Source organism: Anopheles coluzzii, chromosome 2 (genome assembly GCF_943734685.1).
Source record: "Anopheles coluzzii chromosome 2, AcolN3, whole genome shotgun sequence".
Taxonomy (NCBI): Eukaryota; Metazoa; Arthropoda; class Insecta; order Diptera; family Culicidae; genus Anopheles; species Anopheles coluzzii.
In genome coordinates this window covers 4578256-4591803 of record NC_064670.1, presented here as the reverse complement: position 1 = coordinate 4591803, position 13548 = coordinate 4578256, and the positions used below count along the sequence as shown (strand labels likewise).

The window sequence follows — 13548 nt, the reverse complement described above, 5'->3', positions numbered from 1 at the left end:
TAAATTTCCCTTTTGCTGTCATCGTCCCCGCTCCGGACAGGCGGGCAGGAAGCTGTGCAGAACGCAGGATGGAAGGTGGCAGCACTTCTTTGTTCGTGTTGTGGGAAAAGAATCGAATCGGTGGGGGGGGGGGGAGTGCTTGGCAGCATCCAGCAAATGGCGCGTTATTGTGATCGAGTGCGTTACGCACATTCGTGTTCCTGGGGCCACAGGGTGCAACGCACTTTCGAGAGATGTGCAGATGTGCCCGAGCGCGTTGGTTAGTTGTTTGGGCGCAGTTGTGTAATAGAAGTGTCCTGGAAAGGGGACGCGTTTTACGTTGCTCGGGGTCGTCATTATGCTTTATAAAGATCGTTAAATATTGTGCGACGAAATTGTGGTAAAGTTGCGGTTTTGTATTTAAAATGATTATTTTTTAAACATGCGTTGTAGAAACAGTTACACACAAGAAGTCGTATAACTCAGCAAATATTTTGCAAGAAATTCAACGAAAATTTACTCATCCCGTGGAAATAAGAGGGTAGAACAGGGAAAAAAAAGGAGAAACAAATACAAATTGTTAAACAAAACAATATGCTATGCTTCCCCCCCCCCCCCCCCCTCCCTTATGCCGCTCCAAAACACAATTAACCTAACGGTAGTCGAGGAGGACTGCATCTGTCCTCGAGTGCATCGCTTCACACGTGCAATAGAATGCGAAATGCATCCACCATTAGCCGTGGGTAGGGCACACCTTTCTTCGATCGTCCCTACAGTTGCAAATCCATCGCTTACGCACTTTTTCGCTAGCCGGCTGTTTTGTTTTTTCGAGAATGGGGAGTGCAACAAACGGCAAAAAAACGCAAGCACACACACAAAGGCGCCACAGTACACACTGCTGCCACACTGCCATTCCGCGCGATAGGGCCGAGGGATTCGCGATTCAGCGCAAGTTCAACGAACTGTCGAACTGCACTTCTGGAAACGTTTTCCATCGCATCCATCCTGCAGAGTATCGGCTGTGCGTGGTAGCGTCGTGCGGTTGGCTGTTGTTTTATTTTGTATTCTCCTTTATTTTTGAATCATTTTTGTTCTCTCTCTCTCTCTCTCTCTCTCTCTCTCTCTTGCTCTCTTTCCTTTCCCTTCCAAACTTGCAAAGTTCTAATGTTGCCGGGATGTTGCGATCGCACACGCACGCGGAGTTTGGGGAGCCATTTTCACTTCCTTTACGGTAATCCATCTTAAACACTGGTTGTCCATCGGTGATTCGGTACGATCGAACAAATTCGGGAACAACACGCTCCGCTACGGTAGAAAGTTAATTAACATTCTCCAATCGCTTGAGATTGGACAGGGCTACGACCGGCTGACATCGGGCGGGCATGAGTAATTTGATGCCATGATCGATACAGACCTCGCAAGATCTCTGCGTGTGTGTGTGCCTCGCCAAGTCCCAGTGGCCCAACCGAACAAGTTGCAGCTCGGAGTGCAAGAAACAACAAAAAATGCATCCCAAAACCCCAACGCGCTACGGGTACAGCGAAATGCGCGCCAAAAGTGAGGCGTCTTCAAAATGTCGTCGCCACTGCCACCGGTTCCGGCACCGGTACAGCGATGCAATTGGCCTTCGTTGCACTTTCATTGCACGAATGAACGAACGAACGATAGAAAGAAAGAAAGAAAGGGGGGAACGCGATGCAGAACCCGGCGATGGGAAAGACAACTGGCAGGCACTTGTTTGTTGCATAGCGGAAACCACGTGGTGGCGTGGGTTTGATTAATATCGAAGTAATAAAGGGGGAAAGGCAATAAGTTGTGCATAAAATATGGCAGTTGGAATAGCGACCGATACCATTTTGTGCGGTAAATAATTTACTGTGTCGTGTGTCGATATCAAGTTGCAATAGAAAGAAGAATATATTAGAAGAAATATGTTTGGTCCTTCGAGCCGGATTCTACTCGAAAGGCGGGCATGATATTAAACTATTTTTGTTAGTTTAATTATTTCAAAGAAATGATTTCATGCTTTTCTATCTTTCGCTTGCTTTAACAACAAAAAAAAAAAAATACAGTCGAATTGAATGATTTTCACGGACACGGTCAAATGATACACTCGCTTCTAATTCCGTCGTTTGCCAGCGAACCGCAAATGCAACCCAAACAGCCACTCTTCTACCGTGCTCCGCTCGCTCTGTGTGTGTGTTGTATATTTTATATTTTCGAATAACATTGCTCCTGCGCCTATACACCCTGCCAGCGCACAAAGACACACCCAGAGCACACAAAGTTTAATGACTTCTTTATTGCCAAATTTTCTTGTGCAAAAAGGCATGGTAGGCACAAGAAGCGAACACGGACAAACAAAAAAAAAAACGGAGCTGCATTAGAAACCGGTAACACGAAGCATCGCGATGAACGTAAAACGCAACCAAACCAAACAAATTCCTAACACTTGCAGAATGCACACGACCCCTCGCACACACGAACACGGAGGGAGGATGTATGCGCGTCAGCGTTTGTGTGTGTGTGTGTGTGTGTGCATGGTGTGTTTGAGCAGCTTATTTGGGGTAGGGCGAGGGAGGGCTGAGATAAGTAAAACTGTGGGAAGAAAACGCAAACCCGAAACAGAATTGCCAAGTGAAGTGAAGATTTTAAATGCAAACATTGGCCAGGAGGGCACACAGCTTGCACCAGCTTGCAAACACAGATTCGCGGGCGAGTGACGAAGATGCATCGCCAATTTTTTTTGTTTCTTCTTCTTCTCCCCATCCCCCTCACCACCCTCCCAGCTTCGCAGCACTCACCCTTTTTGTCTCGATCGTTTTCGATCGTAATTCGTTAAAATGGCAAAGTCGCGTAAGTGTGGAGGATAAGTTAGAAAATGATGATGATGATGAAGAAGACAAAGAAGAAAAAGAAGACCCGCACGGCAGGAACATGAAGCGAAATGGTACGAAAAGTGCTTCCCATCGAAAATATAACACAAACAGGAATAAGTAACAACAACAACTACAACAACAACATCAGGCCCGATCGTCGGTCATTGGCACAGGCCGGCCGGTGCACTCAACCCGGCTGCGCATACACACAAACTGCATCAAACTGCACAAACTTGCTACTGGGTGTGTGTGTGTGGGCGAAAGGGGGTGAGGAAAAGGGGAGGCCCAAAAAAAGGGGGAATTGCGTCACCCAGCCAGTCCTTCCCTCCCGCTGCTGGCCAGAGACTGGTTTCGGTTAGGTAGAGAGATATGCCAGTATGTGTGTGCGTGTGTGTGTGTTCGTGCGCGGGCAGTGTGCAAAGTGCAGTGTAGAAATGAATTCTAATGTTTTCTTCGTCTCTTCATACACACACACTTATTGAAACAATTGAGGTGGTTTGAAGCTAAATTATGACGGAGGGGCGTCGAAGAGTCGAAGAAGACGCCTCGACAAAAAAAGGAAGCAGCCAGCAAGAATGATTAGATTACTAACACCAACGAAGTCTGCTCAGTGGAAAAAGAAGAAGGAGGGAAAAGAGAAGCAGATGGGGGGACTGTTTGCAAGGCAACCGTGATGATAATAATGTGTTGCACATTTGAAAGTTGCTAACTACCTCACATTTGCCCCTCTCCTCTTTACGCTTCTTTACTGCCATTTGACCAACAAAAAAAGAAACGAAACAATTTGACAGTGGGTTAGAAATGCCGAAGGAAATGCAACACAGAGAACAAAGCACGAGGGTGCGGGTGCGGGAAAAATAACCCTCCCCCCTCCCGCCCTATTAATTGCCACCCTGGAGCAGCTCCAAAGGTCCAAAGACCTCGTTCGCGTTTGTGACCGCTTAGCGTGTGTGTGTGTGTGTGTCTTTGTGTGCAACGCGTGCAGCGTAGTGGCATTTTATCTGTGTGTTTTCTTACTTTTCTTCTAACTTTACTTTTGCTGTTTTTCGGTGGTTTTTGTGGTTTTTTTTGCTATGGTGTGCACACGATGGTGAATATTTTTAAAAAGTTTCGCCATTTCGCCTAAAATAAGACACTGTTGTGTTACGGTGCTCTCTCTCTCTCCCCTCATCAATGACTGCCGGCTAATGCACACGGCATAAGATGCGTTCTTCGATGACGATGATGATGATGGGTAACACACCATGATGGTGCAGTTTTCGGGGGACCATTTTGGCAGCTTCAGGTTGCTCTATAACGGTCGACTGATAATGAACCTTTCCCTAACCTCTGCTGAGTAATTTACCAACTTTCTACACAGCTCTACACAGCGCAGCACAGTCGGAAAGCAACACAAAGCGCAACCATTTGTGTGCGTGTGGTGTGTAGGGTTGGGGTTGCGGTGACTGTTTGGTTGGCTAAATTTATCACACCAAAACCTCTGCCTAATCGCCCCCATTTGCGCCGTTTGCGTGACGTGGGCTTGCAGCGGAGCTAGTACTGCAACTGCGTTCTATTTCAAGTTCGAGACGATCGCGAAGCGTGTAGGATTTATGGCAAGTGCAAAAACATTGACGGCAAGAAGGAGGAGCATTTTTCACATTCCATCGTGGTGGGTGAGTTTTTTTAGATGCGTGTCAGGGAGCGATGGCGATGTGATTAATGAATTTGTTATTAAAAAACAACGATCGAGTGGGAAGGGCGGCGATCGTGGCTAATTAAAATGCAAGCGTTCCCCGTTTTATTGTTTCTATCGAGCAGTAGTGGGGTGGTTTGATGTCGAATCGAGTCGAATCGAAGAATATACAGCAATAGAAGCTCAGACAAATGCACTTCAGAGGATAACTGTACATAACATTTGCCAAGCCGACTTAAACGTTGCATTTTGGTACGTCATCCCAGTCAATTAATTCACACTAAATGCACAGCAATCTGACCAATCCAAGCCGGTTGAAACCGATCGCTTCAAAACAAATTGCAAACGAAAAGGAAAGAAGCTTGCGGTACCCAGTGTGAACGGATGCCACGGGAAATTTGCATCCGAAAAACTGTCCAACAACCCTCCCGATGTCACTCTGTTCTGTGACACGTTCGACGCTTACCAGGGATGCATTCCGACATGTTAAGCAGCTAGCGGCGCAGGCACACACACACAGGAACGGAGGAGTGCATTTGCATAAATATCAAGTTCTCCATGTTCGCTGTGTGGGCCCCTTGGCGTGGGACAGGGCGGTGATGCTGGACAGATCGTGAGCTTTCCGCTCGAGAGTGCATTCACTCCAAAACAAGCCGGCGTCTGGCAGCGGGATGGTTCGATTCGGTTCGGTTTGTACTTCCACCACCGATTGCTGCTCGATCGATTCGAGCCGAAACTGTGGCCATTGTTGTTTTTTTTTCTTCTTGCCACGATGCAAAGATCTGGCGTGTCCCTTCCCCTCTGTGAAGCAATCTTTCCCCAAAAACTGCACGCTACCGCAACCAGTACCTCCACCTCCACCATTCACCATCCACCATTGAACCTCCTTGCGTAGCTCGGTTTTCGGTGAGTTTGCGTTTGCGTTACAACGCAAAGGTTTGCAACTCGGTTGAGTGTGTGTGTGTGTGTGTGTGTGTGTGTGTGTGTGTGTGTGTGTGTGTGTGTGTGTGTGTGTGTTCGTCGTTTTTTTGCTCTCTCTCTCTCTCTATAGCGTTAGATTCATTTTCCACTCTTGCAACAGCGCTCCGGCCGCTCCTTGTGGGAGATTGTGCCGCGCACATCCTTCTCGAACGCGCCGCTTCTATCTGTGTGCGCCGTCGTGATTGGCCAATGCACGCAAAAGCGCACCACAGCGGCAGCAGCAGCAGCTGTTGCCGAAAATAAAAAGATAAAAAGTGCATTGCACTCTCCTTCTCGGATCGGTCGGGTCGATTGAATCTGTTTTTGCGCGAGACTGTTGCGCGTATGGTTGCGGAAGGGGGAGGCGGGTTAGAGGGTTTTCTTTCGATTTCCGATTATCTGGGTGGGGGAGATGGGGGAGCGATGGATAAGGTGTTGGGTGCAGGGTGGGCAGGTTGTTTTCGTTGCACTGTTGGTGGTTTTATTTTTACAGGCGCGCGCGCGTAACTTGAGCGAATTTGTTCTACCGATGCATTCGGGTGTTGTAGTAGGGTTTGAATGTTGTATTTTGTTTTTAAAATTACTTGAGCTGTTGGGAGTACGTGACGGAGTGGGCTTTTCGCTTTCAAGGGCGTATTTCATTATTAATATGCACGTTCCAAAACTGCATTCGAAAGGGGACGATTAACCTTTAAATACTTTTTTATGTGTGAAAGTTGATAATACGATGATTAAACAGTATATACTTACAAAACCAGCATTGAGCACATCCTTCCACTTTCACTGAATGCACCTATTCTGACCCATGATCTCATGCGTATAACCCAATTTTATCATCACGTGGGCCAACGATCGTCTCGATCATCCAAACACAGACGGCTGTAAATTGATTTATGGCCATTTCTTGCCGTATTTAGCGGCCAAGAAGCGCTCCTTTGCTTTTCGCGTCGCTTTGCATTCGCTGCGCCAATTTGCGTTTCGCGAAGTGCATTGACCCGTTTTGTTGTTTTTCTTTTTTCTTCCCCTCTCTCTCTCTCTCTCTCTCTCTCGCTCGACCGGCTCGCGAATAAACAAACAAGTGAGCCGGTCGACATAGCAGCGCGTGGTTTGAGTCGACGTAACCGAATTCGGTTCGATTTGAATTGAACGAACAGTGACGGCAGTGTGACAGCACGCGCCTATAGGCTGTCAGTTTGCGAGAAGGTGGCTGCTGTGGGTGACCTTGACTGCCGCTCGTTGACCGCAGCCGATGCTGTAGGGGTGCGATGAGCTTGTTTTTTTTAGTTTAAATTCAGAATGCGAGGGGGAGATGTGATGAAGGAGGCAAAATGATGGAACAAATGAGAATAAAAAATAATAAATAAACACGAAAATGAATGAATTGGTCCGCAATTTTGTTATTTATGTGAGCAGTCTTTCACCCGCAGAATAGAATTCGGATCAAAAGTTTGATTAAGTCTCAAACACTAGCAACAAAGAGAGAAGGGGGAACTGAGAGATAAGACTCGAAGTAAGAAAACACATAAAAAAGCATTTGTGGCGAGAGAACGCAATGCACCCAAGCACGTACGCCCACTGAATCACCCTCTGATCTAAAACGTCACTGTCGGTCTTCTAGCTCTTCTTGCTTGGAAACGTCAAACGCGCACTGGGCGAACCTGCGTCCAGCGCTGTCTGCCATTGTTAAACAGTTTTGTTGGGTGTGTCAGGTGAAATGAGCTGTCTGGCGTAAAGTATCGGTATTTTAAACAAATCTTTTCGTTTTCCCCACCAAAAGTGCCTTATTTACACGGGGGGAGGTTAGAGTAAGTGGAAGGTGAATCGCGACCGGACCGGGTTGGTAAAAGAAGGTCCACAGGAAAATGGGTTTGCTGTGGCGCAGCTATGGGCTGTTTGCCGTGCTCACGCTGATGGGCGTGTTGGCCCAGTACGAATGGCAGCCAAAGGACGCGTTCGATGAGATCAAGGTGCGGTTCGACAAGGTGAACGGCGACAACTGCCCAATCCTGCCGCCGCGCGATCTAACACTGCCCGAGGACAGCGTCTCCCACCTGCCGGACATTAAGGATGTAAACATCAATCCGGTGTTTCCCAACCGGACGGCCCTGCTGCACCTGCACAACATGGCGCTGAGTCGGGCGTTCTTCTGGAGCTACATACTGCAGAGTCGCTTCATTCGGCCGGCCATCAACGATACGTACGATCCGGGCATGATGTACTACTTCCTGTCGACCGTCGCGGACGTGTCGTCCAATCGGCACATTAACGCGTCCGCCATCTACTTTGCGCCGAACTCGTCGTTCTCCTCCTCGTACCGTGGGTTCTTCAACAAGACGTTTCCCCGGTTTGCGCCCCGCACCTACCGCGAGGACGATTTCAACGATCCGATCCATCTGCAGAAGATTTCCACGCTGAACACGTTCTACGTGCGCGATTTAGGTGCGTTTCCGCCGGACTCGGCGCTGCACGACTACACGATAAAGAACTACCACATCAACGAGTGGTACAACCTGTGGCTGCCGGACAACGTGGACAAGCGGCACGACACAAAGACGACCTACCAGGTGGAGATCCGGTACGCGAACAACACGAACGAAACGTTTACGTTCCATGGGCCGCCGGGGGCGGACGAAAACCCGGGCCCGGTGAAGTTCACCAAGCCGTACTTTGACTGCCGCCGGTCGAACAAGTGGCTGGTAGCGGCCGTTACACCGATTGCCGACATTTACCCGCGCCACACCCAGTTCCGGCACATCGAATATCCGACGTAAGTGTGGTGCAGGAGGGGGAGGGGTTGGGTTTCTTTGGGGAAAGATTGCATTATTTGTGTGTCTACCTTTCTCCCTTTGCTACAGATATACGGCCGTTTCGGTGCTGGAAATGGATTTCGAACGAATCGACATAAACCAATGCCCCAAGGGCGAGGGTAACAAGGGACCGAACATATTCGCCGACACAGCGCGCTGCAAGAAGGAAACAACCGAATGTGAACCAATAGATGGGTGGGGATTCCGGAGGGGCGGCTATCAGTGTCGCTGTAAACCGGGGTATCGCTTGCCGGGCGTCGTTCGGAGGCCCTATCTCGGCGAGATCCTCGAGCGTGCCTCGGACGAGCAGTTCTACAATGGGTTCGATTGCATGAAGATAGGATGTGAGTGCCCTCGGCTTGTGTGTGTGGTATTGGGTCATTTAATGAGTATTGGATGTTTTCCCCCCTTCCAATTCCAGGGGTACAAAAGGTACCGATCAAGTGGTTCCGTGCGCCAACGTACGTGAGGGAACAGTACCTGAACCGGTACTACGAGTACAAGAACTTCACGACCGGTCCGAGCTCGCTGCACTCCCACAAGCTCAACATCAACGAGGTGCTCAAGTTCATTTTGGGCGTAAATGCACGCTCGTGCAAGAACTACCACCCGCAGGATCTGATGCTGACCGGCGAGTTTGCGTACGAGGCGCAGAAGCAGTTCGAGAACGAGGCCAAGATGGCCATCCGGTTGGCGAACTTTATCAGCGCTTTCCTGCAAATTTCGGACCCGAGCGAGGTGTACTCCGGCAAGCGGGTGGCCGACAAACCGCTGACCGAGGATCAGATGATGGGCGAAACGCTCGCGCTCGTGCTGGGCAACACGCGCATCTGGTCCGCGACCACGCTGTGGGATCGCAGGAAGTTCCCGAACCGCACCCTGTTCGGACCGTACGCGTACAAGCGCGAGCTGAACACGCGCAAGTTCAATCTGGAGGATTTGGCCCGATACAACAAGACGGGCGAGGAGTACATCGACAAACCGTTCTTCCGGCTGCTGAAGCAGCGGTGGGCCACCAACTTCGATTCGCTCGAGAAGTACTATCTGAAGATTCGGCTGCGCCACAACGAGACGGGCGAGTATGCGCAACGGTACGAGCACTTCCCGAACTTCTACCACGCGGCCACGATGGATCACGGCTACTGGACGACGCCCGAGTTCGACTGCAAGGGCTACGTGAAGAAGTGGCTCATAACGTACGCGGTGCCGTTCTTCGGCTGGGACAGCCTGAAGGTGAAGCTAGAATTCAAGTAAGCACAGCGCGGCGGACCATTTGAACCGGAAATGCAGTTTTAACTGCCTGGGTTTTTTTTTGTCCATTTCTTCTCCTTTCCCAAACGCGGCCCGTTTGTTGGTCTTGTGCCTCTCTGTCGCACCATTTTCTAACTGCCTTTTGTTCTGTTTTCTTCCACTCTCCCGCCGAATTGTCCGCTCTGCAGGGGAGTCGTTGCAGTTTCAATGAACATGCTCCAGCTGGATATCAACCAATGTCCGGATGATTATTACGAGCCGAATGCATTCAAAAACACTCACAAATGCGACGAGAAGTCTTCATACGTAAGTATGCGCGCGCGGATCATGCGTTTTTTCCTTCCTGCTTTTGTTTTCTCTTCTCTCTCACTCTCTCTCGGCTCAAATGCTGTGCTGTGCGCAAACGTTACGGGTCCGCTTTCCCGGTCCAACGTCCCTATTCATCCTTTCCGCTTTCTTGTCTCGCCACCGTCGGGCACGATTTTGTGCATTGGCCTGTTGTTTCCCTCAAACCCATACTCGCCCCCCCCCCCCATATTCCTGTCTCGGACTCGGACGTGTGGTTGCATCGGCCATCGTGAAACTTGAAGATTTGCTTTTGTTCTCGGTTGGACGAGAGAACGGCAAACGAACGGAAAAATGGACCCCTTCGGGAGCAATAGCGGGAAGGGAGGGAGGGGGTTGTAAACCGTTGTAATGCGATCACCGTTGTGCGAGCTGTGCCGGAGTGCCCGGGCCGACGGGGGTATTCATTTCCTCCAGCACGCAGCTTCGGCAAACAAAGCGAAAATAGGGTTGGACGTCCCAGACTCCCAGACACACACACACACACACTGCGCCACGGAAATGCAACGAACGAACGTATTTGATTATGCACTGCCCAAAGGACATTGACCTATTAAAAGTGCAGCACTGTAATAATGGGACGGAACACTCGGAATCGCACGGATTTGCGCAGCGCAACCGATACCCCCGTTCCCACACACACACACACAGGACGGACAATTTGCAATGCATTCTGCTCACCTTCTGCTGTTTTTTTTTCTGTGCGCTCTCCTTTTCCTTTTCAGTGTGTCCCGATCCTGGGCCGCGGGTACGAAACGGGCGGCTATAAGTGCGAGTGCCTGCAAGGGTTCGAGTATCCGTACGAGGATCTGATCACCTACTATGACGGGCAGCTGGTCGAGGCCGAGTTCGAGAACATCGTGAATGATAAGGAATCGCGGTTCGAGACGTTCAAGTGCCGTCTGGCCGGGGCGGCCGCCCTGCAGGTGCAGTTTACCATCGTCGTCTTTGTGTCGCTGTTCGGGTGGATATTGCTGCGCCGGAATCTCCAGTGCTAGGCGGTAGGCGCGATGAGGCGCAAGCGAATAAGAGAGAGAGAGAGAGAGAGAGAGAGAGAGAGCGCGAGAGTACGCCATTATATTTTAAACCCTCTACCCATTTCCGCTGATCGGTGGAAAAGGGTATAATAGTGCAGGTGGAAGTGAGGTCCCACATTTCGCTGCGCTAACAAGAATTCATTCCATCCATGCAATATGCAACCAGAATTGCATTCTCGAAGCTAGAGCTACTAGAAAGGTAAAAAGGTAGGTTAATTGTGCAAAACTAACGTACAAAAAAGGAAAATGTAAGATTTATTCTCCATCCATTCCAACATGATGTAATTGTTGCCGTCCGCACGAGTTCCCACCACAAAGGAACGTTAGAGTTTAAATAGCTACAAAAGCAGCAAAACGGTAGGGGATGCCCGTGCGCATCCATAGTTGTAATAGATTCCTTTTTTTATATATATTCACAGGAGCTGCCTTGTTTTTACAATCAGAATCGAATCTCGAAGCGAAGCGGAGACCTGTTTTTATACCAATTAACGAACAGTGAAGGAATAAATTCACAGTACCTAAATACATTCCGCGTCGGTCAGTGCAAACTCTTTGCAACCAGCTCCAGCTCTGCCGTAGGGCAGGCGTACAGTCCGGGGTCATCCGGGGTTGTCAGGGTACTGCACCCAGCGGGCAGCAATGATTGCAGCAAGACACACCAAGATGACACCACATAAGAGGTGACTCTCGCTGCAAGACGTCAGCCCGAGAGACCTTTTCCCGGCTAACCGGGATACAAATAGCTTCAGGGTGATCACTTTTTCACAGTGGTCTGTCCTCGAGGATGCCTTTTTTATGCGCCGAATCAGCTGCTGGATGCTTCGTCCAAAACTCCGCAAGTCCGGCAAAAAGGGGAGTTGTGTAATCGGCGTTCCGTCAAGCTGGCACGGTAAAGATAGTTGTGCCCGAGAGCGGCGGAGGGAAGAAAGAAAACAGAAGGCATCACCGCCAAGAATCCTCATCCTTTTGGGCTAGGACACATTCTCCTTCCTTTAAGCGCTACGCTGCTGCGATGTCTATGAAACACCACATCCTTGGAGGAGCGTCAGCGCAGCAACTTGTCTTTTTTTTGTTGCTTTTCTCTTCCTCCGAGTGTGTCCTACTCGCACAAAACTGGACAGCCTATTTAAAGGGATGAATAGACGAAAAAAGAAGGTCCACATTATAATATTTTAATAACAAAAACATTAATATACACAGTTCCCCCTTGTCCGTGCAGCAGCAGCAAAGGCAGCAGCGTCCAAAAGAGACAAGATAATGCGCTGTCGATGATGCGCGCTGGCTTGGTCTGCGCGTAAATGGTTCAATGAGGGGGGGGAAGTTGACCAAATAGGGGTTGAAACAGCAAATAGTGAAGATGAGCCTGCGCGCTCTTCGCCCAAGGGGAGAGAGCAGCTATGCACAGGCGACCACCAAGGGGGAATCGGAATCCGTTGTTCCCCCTTTAGTGGCCGATCTTTTCCCGTTTGGCCTTACCGCGTAGACAACCGAAAGGATGGGCAGTTTGTGTCTTCGTGTGTGTGTGTGTGCTTCTTTCGATGTCTTAAACAGAGAGACAAGATAGAGAAGACGCCGGCATGCTGAAGGTGTGCACAAAACGGGGTTTTGGCTAGGGTGGTGCATTTAATGTATGCACGGGGATTTTGCTTGCTGCTGGCGTGTTTGAGTGATCGTTTTTTTTTTATGTTGGTAATGTTGTTACTGCTTCTCCTGCTGCTGGTGTCCAGTTCATGCTCGTCCATGCCGTTGCGACCGGAGGAGCGCGCTTCCTGTCGAAGTGTTACCGCGAAGCGAAGCGTGAAAATCTGCATCGGTGAAGAATCTGGGCGGGGCAGCAGCAACTCGTCCTCGCTGGACAGACAACGGTCAGCACAGCATCCCGGTGTGCCCCCGTTCCATTCAGGTCTCCGGTGACCTGTTTCCTGTGCGCGGATCGCGGCCGGAAAAGCTGGGAACTTTCCCACAAGCGCCGGGAGAGAGAAGAGAGACACGCTTGGAAATTGCGCAGGGAGTTATCAGCCTCCGGGCGCAAACGGGAGGAACGGCGCGCGCGCGGGAATGCTGTGCGTGTGTGTATTGCCACATTAAATGCCATTTGGCCGAGGCCATCGAGGAGATTCCGAGGAACGGGAAAAAAACAACAACGGTGTGCAGAGCGCACCGAAGCGAGCATATCCGCATAACCAAAACCAGTAGTGCGTTCAATTGTGCCCTCTCACCACGCGGTGATGCGCCGCTGACGACCGCTTTGGCCCGACCGGGTTAAGACAGCAGCAGCATAGTGCTGGTTACATGCTGGCGAACTTCGGGGACAATGGGGGATTGAAGATATTTGTTTTAGCCCGCGCCCAGCCACACACACACATGGTGGCGGAAGAGAAGATCGCCCTTTTGTGTGCACTTTTGCTTGACCGCGAAAGGCCACGCCGGGTTTTGTTTTTTTAGTTTGGCGGATGATGCGCCTTTGGCCGGCGAACTGATGCGTGAGACCGGCGGGCAAAGGAAAACAAACCCGAGAACAAAGGTGCAGCAAATCGTTAGATGTTCGATCTGTACCTTTGCTCTCGATAGATCATGTTTAGGCAATGGCGGCGCACCGTTGGCACGGCAGATGT

General features: G+C 50.0%; 1 protein-coding gene across 1 annotated transcript; it reads left to right on the top strand.

The window, feature by feature from the left end:
- The first annotated feature begins 7160 nt into the window (after positions 1-7160).
- LOC120950088 (uncharacterized) lies at positions 7161-11458 on the top strand. Its single transcript, XM_040367841.2, has 5 exons — positions 7161-8260; positions 8349-8644; positions 8722-9550; positions 9740-9857; positions 10622-11458. The coding sequence occupies exons 1-5, from the start codon at positions 7356-7358 to the stop codon at positions 10892-10894; spliced, it is 2421 nt and encodes an 806-aa protein (XP_040223775.2). The 5' UTR covers positions 7161-7355; the 3' UTR covers positions 10895-11458.
- Positions 11459-13548: the final 2090 nt, after the last annotated feature.

Coding starts and splice junctions, on each gene's coding strand:
- LOC120950088 (XM_040367841.2), top strand. CDS start 7,356: ATGGGTTTGCTGTGGCGCAGCTATGGGCTGTTTGCCGTGCTCACGCTG. Junction 8,261..8,348: donor CGGCACATCGAATATCCGAC/GTAAGTGTGGTG, acceptor CCTTTGCTACAG/ATATACGGCCGTTTCGGTGC. Junction 9,551..9,739: donor AAGGTGAAGCTAGAATTCAA/GTAAGCACAGCG, acceptor TCCGCTCTGCAG/GGGAGTCGTTGCAGTTTCAA.